Source organism: Cadophora gregata (assembly GCF_030347475.1).
Source record: "Cadophora gregata isolate MNR1 chromosome Unknown scaffold_1, whole genome shotgun sequence".
Classification (NCBI taxonomy): Eukaryota; Fungi; Ascomycota; class Leotiomycetes; order Helotiales; family Ploettnerulaceae; genus Cadophora; species Cadophora gregata.
The window spans coordinates 609,222-632,235 of NW_026695924.1; the positions used below are offsets into that span (position 1 = coordinate 609,222).

The following is a 23,014-nucleotide window of genomic DNA, read 5'->3' on the forward strand; positions in this document are numbered from 1 at the left end:
ACTGTCAAAGAGCCTGATTCCGAACTTCTCTCTACCACATACATCTTTTCGGTTACTCGAAACACGGTGAAGACTCCGGGGAAGCCAGAGCACTCACGCGTCTTGTAACTGGAACATGGCAAGTGGGGCTTGCGACGTCAAATAAAGTGTAGCTTGCAATTAAACACATGCATTAAAGTACAATCCTTGTATATGTCATGCCATAGATCTAAACAAACACCAGACATGCAATTCAAATGCACCGTGTATATGCCAAAGATGCTGCTCATGGCATCCGCTCATGTGAAGCTCGTCCCTCCAGTACCAACCCCCATATTACTCGCTGCCAAGCCATTACTCAATCGTCTCCCACCTCCAGGTCCAACACTCCCTCCTCTGATGCCAATCGGACTGCTCATCCTTCTTTCCAGCCCAGTACCCCTCCTGGGCACGGCAAGACTCCTCTCACCATCAGAGTTTTTCCTCGACCTCATAGTACCACTAAGTAACGGTCCAGATATCGTCGTCAGGTTATCGTCTTCTTCAAAGATAACCTCATCGCCTTCTAATATCTCTCCCGCGATGTCTTCATCTACTGTTGGGAGTAGAGCTTCTTCGTCGTCGTCATCATCATCCTCGGTGTCGCTGCTGTCATCGGCCTTGCTGAAGCCAGGCATCTCGACGAGATACCAGATTGGTATCGCGCCGATTGAGGAGATGATGGCGAGCATGAAGTACGGCGTGACGACATAGCCCCTCTCAATACCCCAAGTGAAAGCCGCTCCACCCAGAGCAGGTCCGATAGCTCGACCAACTGCACTGATCGAAACAGCGAATCCGTTCAGCGTCCCCAGAATTCTAAGTGAAACAGCGGAGTTGGTGAGCAGGATGATGGAGCACGGAAAAGCGAAAATGACAGCGAATGACTTGATGATCATGATACCGAACATTGTGGCTTGCTGTAAAGCGCTGTTTTGGATGAGTGCTGTGTAGGGTGTAGCGATGCAGATGAGCGGGAAGCTGACTGCACAACATTTGAAGCAGTTCAAAACTCCGAATTTGCGAGCCGTTGGTGGGAAGATCAGGAACTGGATGAAGCAGCCGACGAAGCCGTAAGCTGTGAACAAGGTGCCAATCCTGCTGGATCCTAGCCCGAATCCACCCGAGAACTTGAATGGGAGGTGTGTATTGGTGGAATCAGGGGTTTGGCGGGGAGTGTGGAGGAAGATGGGGAGAAGTTGATCGTAGGCCACTGCGTGGAGAGCCAGGAATGTGTATGCGATGAGATTGATGACTGATTGCCGAGTGAAGACTTCGACGAGGGTGGGACGGGGGAGTGGTGGTTTGGTATCTTTTGGAGTAAAGGAGTCGTATCTTGAGGAGTCGGACCCAGCGGACGATGTTGGACGGAGAAGGGAGGCTGATGATTCGTCGCAGGTTCCTGAAGCCCGACGAAATGGTTTGGGATGTGGTTTACTGAAGCGAAAGCAAGCTTTGACTGCTGCAGTGAGCTTCTTTCCAAGCGCAAGACCATAGTCTTTTTGGTGCCTCTTAGTCTCGAGAGTTTCCTTTAAAAACAATATTCCAGTCGTAATTCCAAGGAGGAACAGGACGCTGGCGATCAAGTTCGGCAGAGCAAATGGGAACCTAGTCAGAAATTTGTTTTTTCCAAACAATGCGGGCAAGTTTTCGGCTGGCTTAGCGAAGAACCCTCCAAATGATGGCCCAAAGATAGAACCGAGCGTCCAGACTAGAGGCATGATTGAGAATGCTCTGGGTTGAAGTTCTTTTTCAGGAACCATTTCGGCAACCATCGTGCGGATGATGCCAACTGCACGCTATTAGCGAGAACATCGCGAACAACCCGCATAACTTACCATTTCCATTGCATCCACCTGCAAATGATCTCGCGACAATCGCCATCGGTAGACTGGAAGACATCCCCCAGATTAAGCACGAGATCATGGTCAAGGTGAGGCCAGTCAGAATCGTCGGTTTGCGGCCAAATCTATCTGAAGCTCGTCCCCAGATGACAGCTGTAACGCATTGCGAGAGTGAAAAGGCAGCGGATGTCATTCCAGCCCACCAAGCAACATGTTTCTTTTCAACTCCAAAACTTTCTATCATTTCGGGCTGCACCTATTAGCTGATTCAGGTCAGGATGAGAAGTGACTTACTAAATATGGGAAGACCGAAGTTAGGGCCACCGGCTCTGCAAATCGACATATCGCTAGAAAAATCAGTATGGAAGTCCGAGAAATAAGGAGATCAGGTCGAAAAACTCAACAAGGCTGAAATGCTGTGCTGACAAGAGCCAAGACTTTGTGGTACATTTGTTACGTAGCTGGTTTGACAAGAAATGTGAAGATGAGAGTATGATTTTGAGATATTCCTAGAGACTGCATTTATGAAGACAACACACGGAGAACTATCTCCTTTTCATATTTACCCAACATCGCTTGCACATCTCTGACATAAATAATCCTTGCAATAAAAATCTTCCCCGAACATTTGCCTTCAACCATCAGAACAAAGGTTCTGCGAAAGAGACAACACAGCAACATCCTAGAACAGCTGGATGAATCTCTTAACATACCAAGAATTGCAAGTTGCTTAGCAGGAAGCTTCACTGGTCCACGTGCTTTTCTTTTCACCATCTTGAAGGAGGTAACAAAGCCTTCTCAACCTCCAACACTTGACTATCGTACCGTTGCTGAATCTCCGAGGCGAGCATGGAAGGCCACGAGAACGTGGGTAGATAATATATACAGCGAAAATAAATAGCAGTGATAGCTGGTTAAACAGCAATGATGAAGATTGAAGAGTGGAGTGGTCAGAAGAAGTTGGAGGCTGGACCTTGAGTCAGTCCGACGGAAGCTATGCGAGTTACACGCTATGCTGGTCCCATGCCCTGCATGCCAAACAGAACATTATGATTCGACGGCGACAACGAAAGAAAATGCATCTGCACATGGATCAGACGGCAAACTGATTCCGATAGCTCGCTTCATGACATTGTCTTGGCAAATATTACCCCGCTGTGGGCTGTGCAGCTTCGTGATTGGCGGTGAGACGGCCAAAGTACGCCGTTATCGCTGTACTCACGTGCTGCTTATCAATTACGCCTCATGCTGTGTACTTGAAGAACAGCACTACATTTTGCTTGATGTTAGTTTTCAGGATGTTGATCATTTATGAATCATAACTGTGTTGGACGCGACTGAGGTTTGAGAGAGTCGAGCGAGAAAGAAAACTAATCCGGTATCCCGAAAGCCGAGCTTGAGCTCCGCATCACGTGCTGATTACATAGCTTGCGCCATTTCAATGACAGAGCTCGAGATGCAGATGTGCCTGGGGTCTCCCACTTTCAAGCTTTGCGAAGTGTCAGCTTTAACCAACATAGGCAGGTCGAAGGTGGATCAGATCTCTTTGATGAACCTTGGAATCCATGCATTAAGTTGTCGTTATCCAACGGATAATCCGTTCCAAGTGCGGACATGTAAGCCGTCCCTCGAGTCCCCCAACTTCTTCCAAGTTACGCACTTTTCCAGTGTCACTCTTCCTTCAAGTCTGGACTTGAATAGCTTCAATTGAGACAGACACCAATTGGTGGCACAGTCATACCGCGGAAAGCCATACTGACTACATCATGGGCAGCTTAATCACCGAGAAGATGGATGAACGAACGCCCCTCATTACCACAGTTCGCGTTGCCTCGCCGCGCCAAAGATATACCCATAGCATTGTTCGACGATTTTGCACTGTTGCTCTTGGAAGCTCTTTGATTGCTCTGGTAGTTGTGTTCCTACTTCCAGTTGCTTTCCTTCCACGCCATCGCCATCGAAGACCCCACCAACCCCACGACAGCGCAATCACATACAGCGAGCTGCAGACAATATTGTTAGAGACACCAAAGGAAGAGAAGGCACAAGAATGGAGTAAATACTACACAGCTGGACCTCATCTTGCTGGGAAGAACTACAGTCAGGCTCTCTGGACCCAAGAAAGGTGGGAGGAGTTTGGAATAAAGGCGGATATCGTTGCATATGATGTATATATCAACTACCCTCTCGGCCACCGACTTGCATTGTACGAGAAAAAGAAGACCAAGGGCGAGGTAGAGTCATGGAAGGTCAAATTCGAAGCTAGTTTGGAGGAGGATGTTCTCGAAGAAGATCCCACTACTGGTCTGGACAATCGAGTCCCAACATTCCATGGATATTCTGCCAGTGGGAATGTTACGGGTTCATACGTATATGTCAACTATGGAACATATCAGGATTTTGAAGATTTGATCAAGGCAAATATCAGCTTGACAGGCAAGATTGCAATTGCCAAGTATGGAGGGATCTTCCGTGGTCTTAAAGTCAAGCGTGCACAAGATTTGGGAATGATTGGTTGTGTTATTTTCACCGATCCTGGTGATGATGGACTTGTTACAGATGAAGATGGAGTTGATTTGTATCCTGACGGACCAGGAAGAAATCCAAGCAGCGTTCAAAGAGGAAGCACTCAATTCTTGAGTGTTGCTCCTGGCGACCCGTGAGTTCTAAGCAGCCGATGGAGACCACTTCTAACATTCATAGTACCACCCCTGGATATCCATCGAAACCTGGAGTCCCACGTGAACCAGTTGACGGTGCAATCCCGTCTATTCCCTCTATTCCGATATCTTATGTGGATGCTATTCCAATTCTCAAGGCTATGAATGGCCACGGACCCTCTGCCAAAGACTTTAACAAGTACTGGCAGAAGAATCTTGGTCTTGGTTATAAGGGAGTGAAGTACAATGTTGGTCCGTCTCCAGATGATCTCGTCTTGAATTTGGTCAACGAGCAAGAATATGTTACCACCCCTTTATGGAACGTCATTGGTGTTATCAACGGTACACTTCCAGATGAAGTCATTGTAATTGGAAATCACAGAGATGCTTGGATTGCTGGTGGCGCTGGAGATCCAAACTCTGGTTCGGCGGCTCTCAACGAAGTCATCAGATCATTTGGAGTTGCTATTGCCAAAGGATGGAAGCCACTTCGCACCATTGTCTTTGCATCATGGGACGGTGAGGAGTATGGTTTGATTGGAAGCACAGAATGGGTGGAAGAATTCCTCCCTTGGCTCAACCATGCAAATGTGGCCTACGTCAATGTTGATGTTGCTACTACAGGCCAAGTCTTTGCCGCATCTGCATCACCACTATTAAACAAAGTGTTGTACGAGGTCACATCGCTCGTCCAGTCCCCAAATCAAACAGTCAAAGGACAGACTGTTGCTGATGTTTGGGATGGCAAGATCAAGACCATGGGTAGTGGTTCCGATTTCACAGCATTCCAGGATTTTGCCGGTATCCCTTCAGTTGATTTCGGATTCTCGGCGGATGTCAATGATAAGAAGGCTGGAGCTGTTTATCATTATCATTCGAATTACGATTCATACCACTGGATGAATACCTATGGTGATCCAGGATTTCATTATCATATTGCCATTGCCAAGATCTTTGGTTTGTTTACTGCCAGACTTGCCGAATCGCCTGTCATTCCTCTCAATGCAACAGACTATGCCATCGCTCTTGATGGGTACATTTCCAACGTCGAATCCAAGGTCGATTCGGCGATCATCGGCGTACAGTCCGAGGAGGAAGAGATGGAAGCTCGTGCTCGCCCAACACCGGCAGCTCCCAAAGGAGATCTATCTGACCTGAAGCTCTCCTTCAAAAAACTCCACAAAGCAGCTCTCAAACTCAAAGATGCCGCTCAAGCTCATGACAGCTGGGCTGCGGAACTGGCTGAAGAGGCAGGGGAGAACATCCCCTGGTGGAAGTGGTATAGCAAGATCAAGTTGTATTATCAAATACGTCGTGTGAATGACAAGTACAAGTATCTCGAGAGACAGTTCTTGTATAAGGAGGGATTGGATGGACGACCGTGGTTCAAGCATGTTGTTTATGCCCCTGGATTGTGGACTGGATATGCGGGGGCTGTGTTCCCTGGTCTGGTTGAGTCTATTGATGATAAGGACTATGGGCTTGCCCAGAAGTGGGTGGGTATCATTGAGGGGACTTTGGAGAAGGCTTCTGGTAGCCTGGAGTGAGGGGTGGGCTTATATTGCAAAAGTTGGATATCACTTGGCTATACACGCCTCAATTGAATTTAAAGTTTTGGAATAGAAGTATGCATTGCTGGGTCAGTGGTGAGGTGGTGATATAACGTGCTAAGTGAGAGAGCTAGCTTACATGGTCATCTTAGGCTTCTTGGTAGGTGGCTCAGCGGGGTTGGATGCGGCCATCTTGATTGAGCTGTGGAGAGGGGTAGGTGGCTTCTTGGATTTGGTGTTGGTTCAATCAAGGAGTTGAGTGCTTCCTTTTGTAGGAACTGAAATTAATGGGTATATGCTAGTCAGAACTTCTTGCGAATTCGAAGAAGTGAATGCCAGCATGAGAGATGAGTTTGTTTATACTGAAAGGATATCACCTTATTTTCAGTGGGTATACACAGTGGCTAACGTAATAGAAATTTACGGGACATATCAATTGCTATTGGGTCTCGGTAATTGGGTTCATTCATGCAGTATGGCATTGATGTGCTTGAAGACTGAAGTCCTGAAGAGTTCAGCATGAGGTTCAGAGATCTCGAGTTCTAGAAAGCTATGATTTGTTTTCCGCCATGTCCCTGAACAATCTCCATCACCATCAAACAGCCTTCTCGTGGTATCGTTTCTTGTCAATCTCTGTAGAGATGGGTGTTGTGTAAACTCCATTGGGAGTCTGGGAAAGACGATACTGCTCCACAGCATATTTCAGAAGCTGCTGGTGGAATTTGGGGGCGAATAAGCTGATGTCCGTGGTGGCGAGATCAAGGTACTTGAGACTGATATCGAGGAACAGATCTGCAGCATCAATTGTCGGTCAGTCGTTTTTTGTTGATCAATTGTGTAACTTGAAGTGTTGGGGGGAGAACGAAGCTACGAACCACGAAGAGGAGATTTGGTATGCGGTGGTTTCGTGAAGATTTCGACCAGAGATAATGTTTGGGGGAGCAAGTCCAAGACTTGATTATTGTCTCTTGCCATCTGCTCAGCCTTGTCAACCAGACCGTCAATGATGAAATTCTTGAAGTTCACCGAAGCCAGTCGATCTCCTAGAGCGTAAGCCGTTGCAAGATGATGCAACTGTGTTCTTCTGCCCCGGTCCAGAACTTGAAGACTGCCGCTCTGTTCTAAAGCACTGACTGGCTTGATGTACTCAGAACAGCTCTCTAGGCTTCCTCCCGTCAACCATACAGCAAATAAGACAAAAGTTCGAGGATTCTCTTGTGGAAGATAAATTGCTTTGCGATCCTCTACTTAGAGAATCTTGAGATAGTCCGAATCGGCAAAGAGGAGGTCTTCGGGAATGTAGAATTCGGTCGAGTTTCGGCCGACAACGACCTTGACAGGTTGGGAGAAGCTGGAGCTTTTAATCGTCAGTCTGGCTTGTATGGCAAAAATGAGCGCTCGTTCAGTGTTCATCACTCACATAGAAACCTTGAGCTTCTTGGTGGGAGGCTCATTGCTGTCTGCCATCATGAAATGATGGTGTGGGTTGCCTGTTTTTCTGTGATGTTTTGAAAATTTCCCTTCAACATGAGAAGCTAATTGACCTTGCGAAATCAAGATCGACGCACGAGGAAGGTGAAGCTCTGAGGCTTTCTGGCCACACCCGCCAAGACCTAAGCGAGATTTTGGATGTTTTGTTTGTTTCCACCTCCAAGCTTGTTCACGATCAGCATTCCTATCAGCAATTGGCGTTGACAAACCATAGCGTAACCAGAAAAATGTATGAACTAGAGTGGGGATCAAGAAAGAAGAGTGTGGGGAGTGTTGGTCAGTGGAGATGTTGCCTATTTGGAGATCCAAGAGGTGGAAATGGCAACAGAAGGCTTCATCGCTGGGAATAAGGAGACTCCAGAGACTACGATAACATGGTAGGCCCTAGAAGGACCGAGCTCTGTGGCAATTTGGATCGTAACCTAGAATTGCATGCATTATAGAAGATGATGATACGCAATGATCCATTTTGAAGGTTTCCCACGACCTTCAAAGCTTACAACAAGGCCTTTCGGCCTTTCGCATCTTCAGACGAGAATTTTGGTATGCATTGTTTCTGTTGTCTACAGCTGTGCGAAGTGTAGCTCTTTCACGTTGATAGTCAGTTTGGTGACTTTGAAATAAGGACTCTGTTATCAGTGATTGAGAAGGAGAAAATTTCATGGTGTTCACTTCGCTTATTGTTCTCTCGAGATCATGATCAACAATAAATAGAGACAGTAAGCATCTTCACCATCAAAAGCTGTACCTAGACTACGCAGATCGTCTCGAATCAGAAATTCCACTATCTCTCACACCATGGATTTCAAGAGAGAGACAAAGGTCAAGTCAGAGATCGAGGATGAGAACTTGTGGGAGGTCAGGGAGTACAAAGAGGAGGAGTTGGAGAGAGAGTTCGAGAAGGAAGAAGTCAAGGAGAAAGGAGTAAAGAAGGAAGTCAAGGAAGAGAATAAATGGCTCAGCGTTCAACCTCCAGCACAGTTCCGCCAACAAGAGATCGACGATCCGGACGAACCTCTGCGTCAACAACAAGTCATCCGCCTCTTCCAACACCGCCGCCTCCATATGAACCGTCAATCCCTCGTATCTACCTTTGGAAATGGTATAGATGATCCAAAATTCACCTTTGATAGGGTCGATTCTTACAACAATATCGGCGACCGGCCCTTGGCTGTCGTACTTCAAGGTGTTTTCCGACCAATTGTTCTGAGTGATTTTGCTGTTGGATTCCAGCGCCGCTTCGAGATCTATCCTGGGTATGAGGATGTGTTTTGCAGACAGTTGGAGAAACTTGATGATCTGCGCTGGCTGGTTCCGATTTGGTACGCTGAGGATGTTTCGCCACTGGAGTATTGGAGTCAATCTGAGTTGGAGGTCAGTCAACAACGTCTTCCTATGAATTGTTTCCACCTACAGCGGTCACATGGGAGCAAAAATGATAGGTATGATTGGGATTCTTGTTTGAACGTTTGCTAACTTGAACTTTAGATCGCCCAGGTCCGTACAACTGCTTGCTCATGTGCAGCTCAGAACGGACGAATTTCTTGTAGTAGCAGTTGCTTCGGAAATGGTGTAATTTTCACCCCTGTGAACCAACAGATGGGAAGAATCCTTTACGGGTGAAAGAGCGATTTCAACAAGAGTTACGAGAATTGTTCAGTAGAGGTTGTATTGGACATGAATGAACGAAATATAAAGAATATTTGTGGTTGTTGAAAGGATTAGATGGATACGATCTGTTGGGCTACGATTTGCACTGTTGGACTATGAAACCGACGAAGAGATAACTGCTGCTTGTAGCCAACTCCAATCTTCTCGAAATGTTGTTCTGAAGCTGTGAGGGTAGTAGAGGATATTTTGATAATCAGAATTTGGTGGAGACTGATTTGATTCTGCAGTTCAGTGATCTGCTTTAGGCGAAAATAATCGGGAATGGTAAATGGATGTGTTGAGTCTGAATGAACTGTTTGAAGTATATTATATCCTGAATGCTGGACTTCTACCACCCATTGAGGTCTTCGCCCTCTAATCTTTGCTCCTCGTTCTCCTTATCCCAGCCTATCCACGTAACGTCATGGTCGTCAGACCAGGCGTAATAAGGTACTCGAAGTTTCTTTGTGGAATCGTAGTCCTATGCAGAAGTTTAGAAACAAAATACAGGTCAAACAACAAGCAATGATATAGGCAACGTACGAGCGGCTTCTTTCTCGTCATGAACATGCTCAAGTACCGACTCAATGCTGTTTGCATCAGTCGCAAGTATCTTAGTTCAGATGCGTAAAGTCCTTCAGATGGCAAGCGAATATTAAAAGGCATTCCGGCAACTCCAAGCCATCTTCCTTCAAGGCGGACTTCAACACGTTCATGCAAGCCGCGAATGCTGCACAGCTCGTCGAATCCAATCGCCTGCATGATTCTGAATGTGATATCCTGACCGCTATCATAGCTCATCTCGTTGGCAATGTACTTGAAACGGGCTCTCATTGGCACTGATGGAGTAATAACAATAATGAGATTCTTCAAACTGGGAAGCGTCTGTAAGCCAATGATGGCATGAGCTGCAGTCACACAAGTCTCGGAGCCTCCGCGCCAGTTGAAGCAGAGGGATGTGAGGTTGGCTTTGAGGTATGCCTGGTGCTGGTTGTCCATGAAAGGCTTCATTGGTACGATGCAGTCGAATTGGAGATGCATGCCATATCGTATGAGGAGGTCCTGGAATTCCCGTAAGATTTGTTGACAAGTGAAGAGGATAGGGAAGGTGTAACAATCTCTCTCATAGGGAGTGTGATCACAAGCATAGCAGTAGAAGTTTCTAGCATCCTTGCTCTCAAAAGAATCATTCGCTTGCTGAGCAAAGTATTCCAAGTAGATGCTGTCACGAATTTCGCGGGGTAGGTCGAGGAATCTAGTTGGATTCTTGGCGGAAGCTTTGATATGCTGGGCTACTGTGAGCTGGGATCTGGAACTTTCGCACCCAGCAATAATTTTGTGCATGGTATCTACAGATTATGTTAGAAACAAGCTTGCTGCGATGGGAGTGGCTTCTTTGCCTTCATCCGCGACAGCCTGAACATCGGAATTTTGCTCAGCCATTGCAAAGTCGAGATAAGTGCTGCTGCAGTTGTTTTGTCAGACCAAGCCTGGTGATCTGAAACTTGAGAGCTCCTCATTATATGCTAGAGTTTGGTATCAAAGAAAAGATGAAGGAATGTGCGAATGACGTGCGAAGCCTATTCACAAAGGAAGGTGCGAATGCAGCGATGCGACTGCTTGACTAATTCACTTATCCTGCCTAGGATGAAAGACAAATATTATTCAGCATTTCCATTCTTTCTCACATAATATCATCATTAAAGCGGCCACAATATTGTATGACTTTGTTTACGAGAGCGAAAATCTGATGATGGCCAAGTAAATCTGCAAGGGCTGATCATCCAGGTCACCGTAGCAGCCGAGCAAACCAAACCTCGAGGGACGACGACATTCCAGATTTCCACCCCTCACAGCTGAGAAAGAGCCCTGCAACCCGTTCAATACTGTCATCGAAGGTTGCTTCTCGTGATCTGGGGATTTCGCCATGCCTTCAGATTTTACCTGGCCGAGGCAGCTTCACTGTTATGTTAAGTCCGCTAAACTAAAAGCTGCCAGCGAAGCAAAAAGAGAGACAAAGAACTCTGGTCCCACGCAATCCAAGCATGCTACATCCCTTTGGGTCTGATAGAATGTCAGTAACTCTGGAATACGTATCCATCGTCTTTGTCAGGTTTGCAATCCTGTCACATTCCTGGGCAAGGCGCTGACCAGCTTGCAATAGTGATGGATCACTGAGAACAATGGACTTGGACCAACGTGATACCTTACTTGCAAGACTGCAAAGAACATCACTTCATACCTCCACGCAGAGAAAATCCTTGATGCAATAACGGCTTTCTCTCTGAACGTGGAGGACGCATTGCAATTGACTTCCTCAATGTGATCTTGACGACGTGCACTTGAGTGTTTCATCAGATGTCCCTCCCGGTGTGGCTGCTTCGTCACGGGTAGCTGCAGAATACAGTCGCTCCTCGATTTGAGATCCAGCTCAGATTACACTTGGATATCGTTTCAATTGTATCAAAAGGAGTTCGAAAGATGAAACAGAAGGCAGAATGCAGGTATTGCTCATTTTGGTAACACTTCTCCACCGAGAGAAGGGCAGCCGCATGGTTGTGTCAGCTCTCAGCCTCGTCATACTGTTGGCCATGGCATAATGTTCCAATTAGTTTTACGACGTTGTCGGCAAAGGCTCGGACTCATGGTAGTCTTCTGCCTGGGGTTGCCATGACACTAGCGCGGCTCGTCCTCCACCCCTAAACAAATATCTAGATCACTTCAGCATTGCATCTTGTCAACCGCATCACCTTCTTGCATCTGTCAGCATACTTCTAAACCTCAATCTTGATGTCAAAGCACAATTGTAATTTCAAAATCACAACTCAGCAAAGCGTCAACATGATTGCAACGCGTCCTCCAGATCCGCACTTCTGGAAGCGGTATTCAATCATATTGCTCTTCCCCCGCGTCTTCCAGGCTGTCAGGATGCAATAATTGAGGGAGTCGAGCGCCAGCTGATCGACAGACTCCTTGTAGCGACCTGCCAGTTGGCTGCGACGCAGACAGACAATGTGCTGTTGCCACTCCATCGCTCTCTCGAGGTAGCCAAGCGCGTCAACGCGAATGGACGTCTGACGAAATCAACACTCCTCAAATCATTTTCTGAGATCTCTTTTGGGTAGGAGAATATAGATGTATTGTTCGCCGTCCTCCCTCTGCGGGAGCACCGACTTCATCATCGCTCATGTCCGAGAGCAGAATGCCGCGGTAATTATCCGTAGACAGCAAAGGTTAGCTTTCTTCTCGCCGGTGCGCATGTTTCTTGCTGACCATCTCACTGCAGTACTTCACATGGTGAAGAAGTCTTGTTTGAAGTATTCGAAGTATCTGCTCTATCCGATGCTGTTCTTGCTGCCAAATCGGCATTGCAATGGGACTTTCCAGGCAACGCGGTTGCGATTCCTCTATCAGTCTTTCAAGATATCAACTTCCAAGAACAGGTTGCCACTTTTCTGGAGCGGGCAAGCCTAGAGTCTATCAAATGCTTCGGAATTCGGGCTCATAAAGCTGGTACATCCACATACGAAAGCAGGCAGACCGTTAACCCCACTGCCATTTCAGAGCTGCTGATGACAATCTTGAGCGGTTATGGGCGCCGACAATTCCCCACCTTGACTCGCAAACGCGTTCGAGACGAGGTATCCTACAGCCCTGGTGGAGAAAAACCTTGGCGACGCTGTCCGTTGTGGTTGGCACTGCGTGTTGCCATACAACGACATCTGTGCTTGACTGTTGACAGCCATTCTGGCCGGCTTCTTTACAAGGTCTTAATATGCCTTGTGCACTCCCAACTGCTTGATGACTGTCCATCGATCGACACACTCGGACAAACTTATTATAGAAGCTTTGAGCTTTCGGAGCACCTGAAGACCAAGCTGTGCCGTCGTATCTTGAAGCTTGAAGTGGAAAAGGAAGAATACACCCATGAGCAGAGAGCACATTTCAAGGCAACTTTTCTTGAGGTCAAAGGAATCTTCGAAATGTCTATCGAGTCGGCTAGTGCGAGGACTAAGTCAGCTTTTGAAAGGTTCAATGGGTCAAAATATAGTATTGACAAAATTCATCACAAAGCTCCATGGCACGCAGTGTCTCTTACACTAAAGAATAGCGACCCGTATTTGGGAGGTTTGATGGGTGTTACCGGGATTCATAATGCTCCGCCTCCACTTGTGTCGTCATTCAGCTTACCAGAGGAATACCAATTCGCAACAGCGAGCAAGACGCGCGCCAATATCTTCAATACGCGCTATGTTGAATTGAGCATTGTGGAAGAAGAAGCAATTGGCAACGGATTGAGCATGCAGCTGTCGCCTTTGCGTAGTCTAGCACTGCCAGCGAACGAACGAATTGACAATATTTCCCTACGCATTCTGAAGTATCTTGAGGATGTAGGCGATGCCTACGATGGGCTAACGGAACAAAAGAGCACCATGCTGTTGAACGTCATGGACCTATGGAGAGAGATGGATACATGTGCAACTCGCTCATACCCTCTGTTGAAAGAGTACGTCCCAGGATTTCCGACCGAGATCTTGGATGTTCTTCATGTTTCACGACGGAAAGACATGCTACGACTTGAGAAGATCAGGAATCACCTGCGCGCTCGCCACGCAGAAGCTACTCAGTCCGAACTCACCATCTTTGCGAATCCACAGGAACATTGCTTCGCAGTCCGGTACTACGAAGATTCGCCTGACAGTCAACTCTTGCAGCGTCTGCACCAAGCTATTGAGGCAAAAGGCCGTCAAATGCAACAAGAAAAGGAGAGGGAGTTGCGCAGTAGGCGATTGCGCTTCGAGAAATTGAAGAAGCAGGAGGAAGAGATTACTAAGGTACGCAGCATTAAACCTCATCATCATCTGTATACCACGTACTTCAATATGATCGAAGGCTCGTTGAACCCATCTTGAGTCTCTAGCTGACGATAGCGCGATCTTTAGTGTAATGATACATTGAGGACGTTTGGCAAGATCGTTATTGAGGAGCACATACCTTACAGCTGCAACAAGTGTAGACTTTCCAACGAGATTAAGCGCTTTTCCATCAGAGGCCATGAACGACCCCTTCCAGATGATGCGATTCAAGCCAAGGTCGCAGTCTTCGAGCTAGGCTGTCCCCAGGCGTTCTCTGTTTACCGAAATACAACATGGCATATTCTGAGTGCCCTCGCGTAAGTCCGTTCTGAAGACAATGACAACCAGAAAGTCAGGAAATGCTGACAAATTGGAATAGACTTCCGAAGCAAGTCCCATCTTTCAAGCCTTCTGCCTTTCTTGATCAGTATTTGAAAAACTTGGGCTTCGACACAGATGATATGTACGTTCCGAATTGCGGCATGAAGTCGTCAAGTCATGAATTAACATTGAAGCAGGTCCACTCAATTTTGCGTTGCGTCAACAAAAAAGCCATGGCCAAAGACGCATTACTATACTAATAATTTCCCTGTGGACTTAAACGATATTTGCCACCCGAATGGTATGAGTTTCGAGTATTTTGACAATTTAAAAGGCGTTTGGGCAGGCCGTTTGGAACTCACACCAAGCTTTGCTCATCATTGCCGCATGGAGCTCCCAGCAACTTCACCCTTCCCTACACTATTTAAGACCACTATGAAACAGCGTTCATCTTACCAAATTATTGCAAGCCAAACCAATTGCCCTCCTGGATTGAACAGCAACGAGTTCCTGGCGTTTCAGGGTCTGTTTGGTGGTGAAGTTCGGAGATGGCCTCAGCTGTTGATCGAGCTGGCATCATCCAACATTAATTTTGGAACCGAATCAACAACGGTACTGGTGAACTATCTCACTCTTCACGTCGGACCGCAAGCCCTGGACAATGAGTTCGGAATTATCCATGCAGCATTCGACGATCAGTCTTTCTGTGAGCAACTGCTACACCAACTGAACAAGCGAGTGGATGCAATTAGGTCCAATTGGCGTGAGGTCAATTGCATGGAATCTCTCATTACGATGGGCCTCAGACTCTTTGAGCTGGGAGCGAACACTTTCAAAGGCGTCGAATTTCTCGAGCGAGCACGCGCTGTCACCATTGAATGGATGACAACGCTGAAAACCGAAATGCTGCTAGCAACAGACGCTTCGACCTCGTTGAGGTATTCCGAATATGCTTTGTGGGCTGCGCTGCTGTGCAGAAGAACATTCTGCATTTACCTCGACCGCCGAACAGCACTTGAGCCAGCTATCACATGCTCTTTCATCGAGAGCTCAATAAATATGCAGGATAACATTAGCAGTGACCCATCGAAGCTGCAAGGAAGTTTAAAGGCTGCTTATACTCGCGACCGGAAGATGTTGTCGGACTTGCGATGGCTTCTGCAAGATTCTGTCGAAAGCAGCCAGAATAGTGTCATGTCTCTGGTAACCAGCTTGCTGCCAGCCATCCATGGTACAAAGGCACATAGAGTGTTTGGGTTTGAGTTTCTTCCGCATCCGAATGCATGGTGGATTCGAATGCAGATCGCAGCCACATCTCAGATCTGTCAGCAAGATGTCCACTTCAATTACCTCGAAGGTGTGTTGCTCGTGATGGGCAAACCTGTTGGAAAATTGCCCCCAGACTGGAGAAGATCTGTAGTAAGTGTCATCCCTTTCGGCCTCACACCAAATCGACTAACGATTTCCAGGTAATGCAAGAGCTATTCGGTAATCAGATGCTACTGACGCACCCATCTCGGATGCCCGGTATGACATACACGCTTCTGCATCCAGTTTATGGCCATTCTGTCCACCTTGGATACCGTGGAAAAGATCTCATTGTATGCGCTTGCATTGGGAACATGATATTGGAACATATTCCAAGACGCATCTTCGGCAAACTCGACAGTTGCGATCTGCCTGCCTTTCTTGTGGATAACTGCACTCACTGGATGAATCTTCAGACCGGAGTCATCGAAATTAGACCCATGGGACGAACCTGGATTTTAAACCGCAACAACTGGCATCTGGATTATCGTCACCGTGAAGCAAAGCGAGCTTACCCATCACCGTCTACGATTGCCCGGTATGATACACTTATTGATCCGCATTGTAGACTCTTCGGTCAAATCGCCAAGATCTTCGAGAATTTTGAAGACCCACAATATTTGGCAGTCTGGCAGCCAGTCTCGGGTAGGTTGACAGTCCATCTAACTCGGTTAGAACTTTTGTTCTACGTGAATAGTCGAGGTCGTCTCGAATGTCCGCAGTTGAGCTCGGAGGTTGATCCAGGTAAGCAGTCCTCCCTTCTGCCTTCAGCCACGTCAGTGTTGATATGTCAAACAGTGCAAGATATCGGAACATGGCATGGGCTAGCATCTAGGCTTGTTCTTCGAGAGGTTGGAAAAGAAAAAAATCGAGGCAAGGATACATGGTCCTCGGTTTCCCTTCGCCAACGAACGGTCCTCGTGTGTATGGGTGCCTTTGAATACCGACGAGAAGGTCCACATATCAGACTAACTGCTAGAACGGGGAACACATACGGTAGATACGTCGTTAATGAGACCCTAGGACGTTTGGAATGTGCTGCTGAGCCGCGTCTTCTCTATCTGAAAGCGGCCTTACATGCATACACATCACTCCCGATCCCCGACGCCCTGACTGGTCGAACCGGCACAGAAGAGGCGATCCACTGCCTCAAGTCGGGTTACTGTCAACCCTGGACTCCATTGACGATGAATCCATACCAAACTTTGGCATCAATTGCAAAACTTACACCTCGAAGAGAATACTATCCGGCAAATCTCAAAGTCTTGCAATCATCATACTGGTAAGACTAGCATGCTTCTCATTCGTTCACTGTGTGTATAGACACCCCTAATTGAAGAATTTGAACTATTGGGCCGTCATATCGTCACTTACCTGCTCATCATAAATTCTAATAGGAAACGGGTGATCATATGCTGATTGCTGATATAGGGATGACCATCTGACGACCACCATTCAGAACGATTTATACAAGAGCATTGTAGACTCTATTTTGAGAAAATCATACAGGCTCACTTCATTTTCTCCGGATAGCGTTGATCTCCCGCTCCCTGATCCTATCACAGATAGTCACTTGATTCAACGAAGTCATTTGAGAAGAAGCACTCATCAAAGACCTATGTCCACCGCGACAAAGTCGATTCCAATCGAAGACATTGTGTATGATTCCAGGGATCATCTTGGTTCCAGCCAGAGTCGCATGAATGTTGTTGAATGTGTAAAGCTACTGAAGACATGGCCTTCCCAACTCTCCACTACTCGTGATCTGATGGGCATGATTCAGCAATGGGGTGACCTTGAAGGCTGTGAAGGATCTTGGGATCGAATCCTGTTGACTGATATGCTGAACTTGAATTGGACGACGGATTGGGGACCTCTCGCCAATCTCTGCCGAGCTGCTGGCCGACCAGATGTCTACCGTCTCGTGTTCATACTCTCTACCATTTCGTTTGGAGAACAAGTTGATATGGATGCAGTTCGATGCCTGATTGCATTTTCCGTTTTGGAGAAGCTGAAGGCCTTGAAACCCCCCAAATTCTCAACCTACGTTAAGGTCAAGGAGGGAGAAAAACCTCGTACTGACGACATCCTCGGTTGGCTCAAACCTTATCGAAGACCATACTTAGTGGAAGGAAAGTCCATGGCTGGTCCTTCGCCTTCGCACGCTGTGCGTCTAACTTTGGTCGATTTGGAGCTGAAATATAAGCGCGACCAAGAAGAAGATGAGAAGATTCTGGCTAAATTTCTGCTCGATCAATGGCCTTGCGAAAAGCCCACCATGGACGGCTTCATGCAAGGAGCTAAAATTTACCTCGAAAAGGCCCTGCCTTCTCTTCAACCAAAATGGCTCCAGCTATATCAGAATCTTGAGCTCTCCAAGTATCTCGCCCAAGCTCAACGTATCCTGGATTGTCATCGAAGCGAGAGCTATGAAATTGGGTATGCAGCTGTCAATACTGAGGAACAAGATGTATTTCACATTCCGAGACGGAGACATGACGAGTTTCTACTTGGTACCAAGTTGCTCCGAGCTCTGCCATGTGTTAACGGAAAACTTGAGGCTGATTCAATGTCTCTCGACTACGCAATGTTGACAAAACAACCACTAGGAATCTGTCAAGCTCCTATACAGAGAGAGAAATCTCCGCCAGTTTCATCAACCATCCAAGAGCTACAAGAAATTATCGCAAGTGCTTTTCAATCTGGATCAGACGTCCGACAAGAATACAGTGACGATCTTGCTCGTAGTGCACAAGCGCTACAGATTGCGGAAGCTGAGGCTGATCCAAAGCCGAGCCCTGTCGATCTCGGAACCCTTGACACTGCGATTCAAGATGGCGAAGAACTAGTTCAAAAGCAATTGAGCCGAATTCATCATATGCTGGAATCAGTCTCCCCCGATCAAGTGTACTGGCAGAAGCAAGGTTCTTTGTGGCCTCCAACCACACCCGTATCAATTCTGGAAACTTTACGGTCGACCTCACAGCTTACCCTCTCGACAAACGTCCGGACCGAGCTTGTTCGCTATGCATTGTCTATTACATCGCTGCAAAGACTGCTACGGATGGAAGACGCTTTGCGGAAGAACAATACACAACGTCTGAACGATGAACAGAGAAACACTGGTCATTCAAACTGGAAACCTTCTGAAAACCCTGACTGGCTCCTGCTTGAAATTGATGCGAACCTCCTCATTCGTCCTGGACAGATCGATGTTGCATTGGCCACAATTAAGCCCGAATCTAGCATGAACTCTGTTCTCCAAATGAACATGGGGCAAGGTAGGTTGTACGACCATTCCATTCAAACCTAGCTAACATTTCCCAGGGAAAACTTCGTGTATAATCCCCATGGCTGCTTCCGTACTTGCTGATGGGAAGAATCTCATGAGAGTCATAGTCCCAAAGTCACTTCTGCTGCAGACGGCTCAACTTCTGCACATACGACTTGGCGGTCTCATCGGCAGAGAGATAGTTCATGTACCATTTTCTCGAAAGACGCCCACTGACGCAGGCCAAGTTGGAATCTTTCGCCAGCTTCATGATAACATTCGCAAGGGTTCAGGCATCATCATAGCCTTGCCTGAACACATATTATCATTCAAGCTATCCGGACTCCAGCGATTATCAGATGGAAAGACCGCTGATGCAAAGGCAATGATAGAAACTCAGAGTTGGCTGCACAGATACGCCCGCAATGTCATCGATGAATGTGACAGTATCCTTGCATTGCGTACCCAGCTTATCTACCCTTCTGGAACACAGAAGGTCGTTGATGGGCACCCGATTCGCTGGCAAGTTGTGCAAATCCTCCTGTGCCGCGTGAACGGTCACCTTGAGAATTTACGTCTCCAATATCCCAAGAGCATCGAAGTACTTAGAAGAGACCAAGGTGGATTTCCGATTATCTTCTTTCTACGCCAAGATGTTGAGAATGAACTTATCTCACGTCTAGTCGACGACATCTTCCATGGCAGGACTTCGATATTCCCTCCCGATTGTACGGTTTTGGACCGTAACGCCATCAAAGAGTTCATATCGGAGCCAAAGATTGCAGTAGAGCTATCGAACTCCGTGAAAAATACGTTCAAGGACAAGCCAGCCTTGCAGCAAGCTGTGTACCTTCTGCGAGGTCTCTTGGTTCATCGGATTCTTCTAATGGTCCTAAAAAAGCGATGGAATGTCCAGTATGGGTTACATCCTTCCAGAGACCCCATTGCAGTTCCGTTCCATGCAAAAGGAAGAGTAAGTTCTCATAGTGCACTTCAGAATCATACTTACGCCACTATGATCCGCACTAACAAGTGATTCTAGCCTAGCGACCAGGCGGAATGGGGACACCCAGATGTTGCAATTGCGCTCACTTGCCTCGCATTCTATTATCAAGGTCTTGGCAATGTTCATCTTCGACAGACGCTTGAGCATATCAATCAAGTTGAAGAGCCTTCTCAGGTTTACTCGTACATTATGCAATCATCTAGGCTACCTGATTCTCTCAGAGAATGGACTGCGATCAACCTTGATGACAAAGACCAATTGCAGGAGATCTGGAGTCACGTTCGCTACAGCGTCGATGTCATTGACTACTTTCTCAACTCCTTAGTCTTTCCTCGTCATGCGAAGCAATTCGAGGTCAAATTGCAGGCGGTATGTTTCTTTCTTCTTCTACGTCCCGTTTCAGTCAAGAAGTCAAAGCTGCTTTGACTTCAATGATGCCCTACTAACCTTTGTCTAGTCCGGATGGGATTTACCCCTGTACGAGAGACCCATCACTTTGGACTATCCCACAGCAAGAACCACTGGATTCAGCGGCACAAATGACTGCAAGAGAATGTTGCCACTTACTGTCAAGCAGCAAGATCTTCCAGGTCTCTCCCATACGAATGCAGAAGTCTTAACATATTTGCTCGAGAAGAGAAATCGGCTTTTCATTGCGGCTGCTGACAGAGGTAGACACATATCCGAGTTTCAATTGCTCCAGAAGGTCCGAGGATTACGGATCCGAATCTTGATTGACGCAGGAGCACAGATTCTGGAGATGGACAATTTGACCCTTGTCAAGACCTGGCTCAGTATCGCACCCGAAGCTAAAGCTGCAGTTTTCTTTGACTCAAAAGGAGCCCCGGTGGTTGTTTATCGGAACAACTATGGCAATCAGATCCCCCTCGCAGCATCTACTTTTGCTGACGATTTGAGCGAATGCCTTGTCTACATTGATGAAGCACACACCAGAGGAACTGATCTGAAGTTACCAGTTGAGGCATGCGGTGCCTTAACTCTAGGGCTAGGCCAGACCAAGGATCATACAGTCCAAGGTATGTAGTATCCATATTTCATTTGAAGACATGCGCTAATGAAATTCAGCTGCGATGCGCCTTCGCCAACTGGGAACCTCACAGTCTATCGCCTTCTTTGCGCCACCAGAAGTGTGTCAAAGCATCAATGATCTCAGAAGTCACGAACGTCGTTGGCTTCCTATCGACTCTCATGACGTCGTTCGCTGGCTCTTGGAGCAGACCTGTCGTGGACTTGAAATTGTCCAGCCACTGTACCATTCTCAAGGCATGGACTTCTGCCGACGAATCCAAGCTTCTTATGAATTTTCTAGATATCTTGAGGATCCAAGTGATAGGGTAAGCTACCTGAACTGCCTGTGCCAAATCGAGCAGCAAACTCTGGAGCAGCTCTATCGCCCTGGTGCAAAGTTCAAATCAGCCTCCCTCTCGGTAAAGACTTTCCATCCGCAGCTCAAACGCTTTATGGATAGGCTGAACGAGGTTCGCAAGTCTTTCCAGGATACGGGAGATGCAGTACACAGTTCCGCACTCCAAGAAGTCGAACAAGAGCGTGAGGTCGCTCACGAAGTCGAAGCCGTCCGGGAAATTCAAAAGCCTGTGCACTACGATCCTTTAAAATATCCTGGACTTCACAGAGATCTGGCCAATTTCGCAAAGACAGGGAAGATGATGCCTAACTCGGATGCTTGGGAATTGGGTTTCGCTGCTTTACGAAAATTTGCAATTGGTAAGAGATATGGTATTTCTTGCGATGGAACTTCTGGGCGCCTTTACGTGTCTAAGGAGTTCATGAACACTGTCAATGTTCCTTTGGCCAAGAAGGCATACGAGAACTTTCAGCGTAATGTTAACTGGATCCTGTGGAGTCCTTCTGTGGAGTGTGCTATCTTGGTCAATCCAGAAGAAGCCGAGGAGCTACTGCTACTGCTCAAGACTATTCGTGCTCCAGCAGCTCATATCCTTACTTACGCAGCGCCTGTCAACCGAAAGATGTCGCACTTCAACTCCTTCGGCTTTTATACTGTACCATGCTTACCGCTCAAGTGGGAAGCACCATCTTGGTTCTCAATTGAAGTGGGACTATTTGCGGGCCGCCTGTATTTTTCATATGTTGAGTACGCCTCAATTCTTGCTTTCTTGGGTGTTCAGGAGAAGGGTAAGAGAATTGAGGAAGCCCACAGCGATGAGGATGATGTCGAGGTCAAGACCTTTGCCAAGAGACCGCTTTCTTTCCTGCAGGACTGGCTTGCACTAAAGCGTCGTGGTCAGGACTTCTCCGAGACCCCCATGGGCTATGTCGCTCAGGGCAAGCCTCTATTGGAGACTCATCACTTCTTCCGTCAGCAAGAAAATGGAAATGAAAATGAGCGAAATTCAGCTCCTGACACGAAGACAACATTTGTTGAGGTGGCAACCGTAGAACAGGCGAATGCGGAGGTCTACTTTGATGAAATGGAGCAAGAGCCTGTACATCCTGATGAACTAGATGTGGGCGATGTCGACGAGGCTGAGTGACTTGGAGGTCGACGATTTGAGGCATGGTTGGGGGCCTTGTGAGTTCCACTCAAGCTTTCCAGATGCTGCAATGAGGCAATGAATGTTGAGATAGAACGTATAAATGTAATATTCTTTGAATTTTATGGCTTGTGCATTGTGAAATGTGTTTTTATCATTAATGCTGCTTCACAATGGCCGCCGGGTTCACGTCACCCAAATATGATGGGAGGGGTATTGAAATAACGAATTGAGCAATCTCTACAGGAACTTCAACTAGAACTACAATTCTGTGCCTGCAAAGGGAGCGACTTGAAGCATTTCAGTGACGGGAGAAGAAGACGTTGTAGGATGGGGCATGCATCATGCATGAATCGAGCTGGATTTGCTCTGAGATGCACGGAGTTGTAATGTTTATAGAATGTTGCACTTGTAAATTTCCCAAAAAGCGTAGACCATCAATCTGAGCAAGGCTATCTCGTATGATAATGAAGTGAGGAGAGTGGCTGCTAGGTTTGAAAGTTTT

At 47.0% G+C, this 23,014-nt stretch overlaps 6 protein-coding genes across 7 annotated transcripts; 3 read left to right on the plus strand and 3 right to left on the minus strand.

Moving 5' to 3' along the window:
- Window positions 1–5: 5 nt before the first annotated feature.
- Window positions 6–3,183, minus strand: ONS95_000182 (uncharacterized protein). The gene is made up of 4 exons (XM_058493327.1): window positions 2,576–3,183; window positions 2,157–2,209; window positions 1,857–2,112; window positions 6–1,810 (listed from the first exon to the last, which is right to left on the minus strand). Exons 1-4 carry the CDS (start codon window positions 2,634–2,636, stop codon window positions 279–281), a joined length of 1,902 nt encoding a protein of 633 aa, XP_058363527.1. The 5' UTR covers window positions 2,637–3,183; the 3' UTR covers window positions 6–278.
- ONS95_000183 (uncharacterized protein) lies at window positions 3,184–6,603 on the plus strand. 2 transcript variants are annotated; one of them, XM_058493328.1, is made up of 3 exons: window positions 3,184–3,478; window positions 3,637–4,521; window positions 4,566–6,603. In XM_058493328.1, the coding sequence occupies exons 2-3, from the start codon at window positions 3,653–3,655 to the stop codon at window positions 6,067–6,069; spliced, it is 2,373 nt and encodes a 790-aa protein (XP_058363528.1). In that variant the 5' UTR covers window positions 3,184–3,478; window positions 3,637–3,652; the 3' UTR covers window positions 6,070–6,603. The 2 variants fall into 2 exon arrangements, with proteins under 2 accessions (XP_058363528.1, XP_058363529.1); XM_058493329.1 differs by having other exon boundaries at window positions 3,478–4,521.
- Window positions 6,604–7,320: 717 nt separating this feature from the next.
- Window positions 7,321–7,542, minus strand: ONS95_000184 (uncharacterized protein; the record flags this gene model as incomplete). Its single annotated transcript, XM_058493330.1, has 2 exons — window positions 7,321–7,429; window positions 7,493–7,542. 2 exons carry the CDS (start codon window positions 7,540–7,542, stop codon window positions 7,321–7,323), a joined length of 159 nt encoding a protein of 52 aa, XP_058363530.1.
- Window positions 7,543–8,361: 819 nt separating this feature from the next.
- On the plus strand, window positions 8,362–9,139 carry ONS95_000185 (uncharacterized protein; the record flags this gene model as incomplete). The annotated part of the gene is made up of 2 exons (XM_058493331.1): window positions 8,362–9,005; window positions 9,052–9,139. The coding sequence occupies 2 exons, from the start codon at window positions 8,362–8,364 to the stop codon at window positions 9,137–9,139; spliced, it is 732 nt and encodes a 243-aa protein (XP_058363531.1).
- Window positions 9,140–9,270: 131 nt separating this feature from the next.
- Window positions 9,271–10,923, minus strand: ONS95_000186 (uncharacterized protein). Its single transcript, XM_058493332.1, has 3 exons — window positions 10,614–10,923; window positions 9,757–10,562; window positions 9,271–9,694 (listed from the first exon to the last, which is right to left on the minus strand). Exons 1-3 carry the CDS (start codon window positions 10,654–10,656, stop codon window positions 9,563–9,565), a joined length of 981 nt encoding a protein of 326 aa, XP_058363532.1. The 5' UTR covers window positions 10,657–10,923; the 3' UTR covers window positions 9,271–9,562.
- Window positions 10,924–11,067: 144 nt separating this feature from the next.
- ONS95_000187 (uncharacterized protein) lies at window positions 11,068–22,715 on the plus strand. Its single transcript, XM_058493333.1, has 13 exons — window positions 11,068–11,287; window positions 11,378–12,446; window positions 12,500–14,048; window positions 14,157–14,386; window positions 14,449–14,532; window positions 14,588–15,809; window positions 15,860–16,442; window positions 16,497–16,980; window positions 17,130–18,979; window positions 19,026–19,942; window positions 20,012–20,344; window positions 20,433–21,012; window positions 21,062–22,715. Exons 2-13 carry the CDS (start codon window positions 12,349–12,351, stop codon window positions 22,507–22,509), a joined length of 9,378 nt encoding a protein of 3,125 aa, XP_058363533.1. The 5' UTR covers window positions 11,068–11,287; window positions 11,378–12,348; the 3' UTR covers window positions 22,510–22,715.
- The last annotated feature ends 299 nt before the right edge of the window (window positions 22,716–23,014 follow it).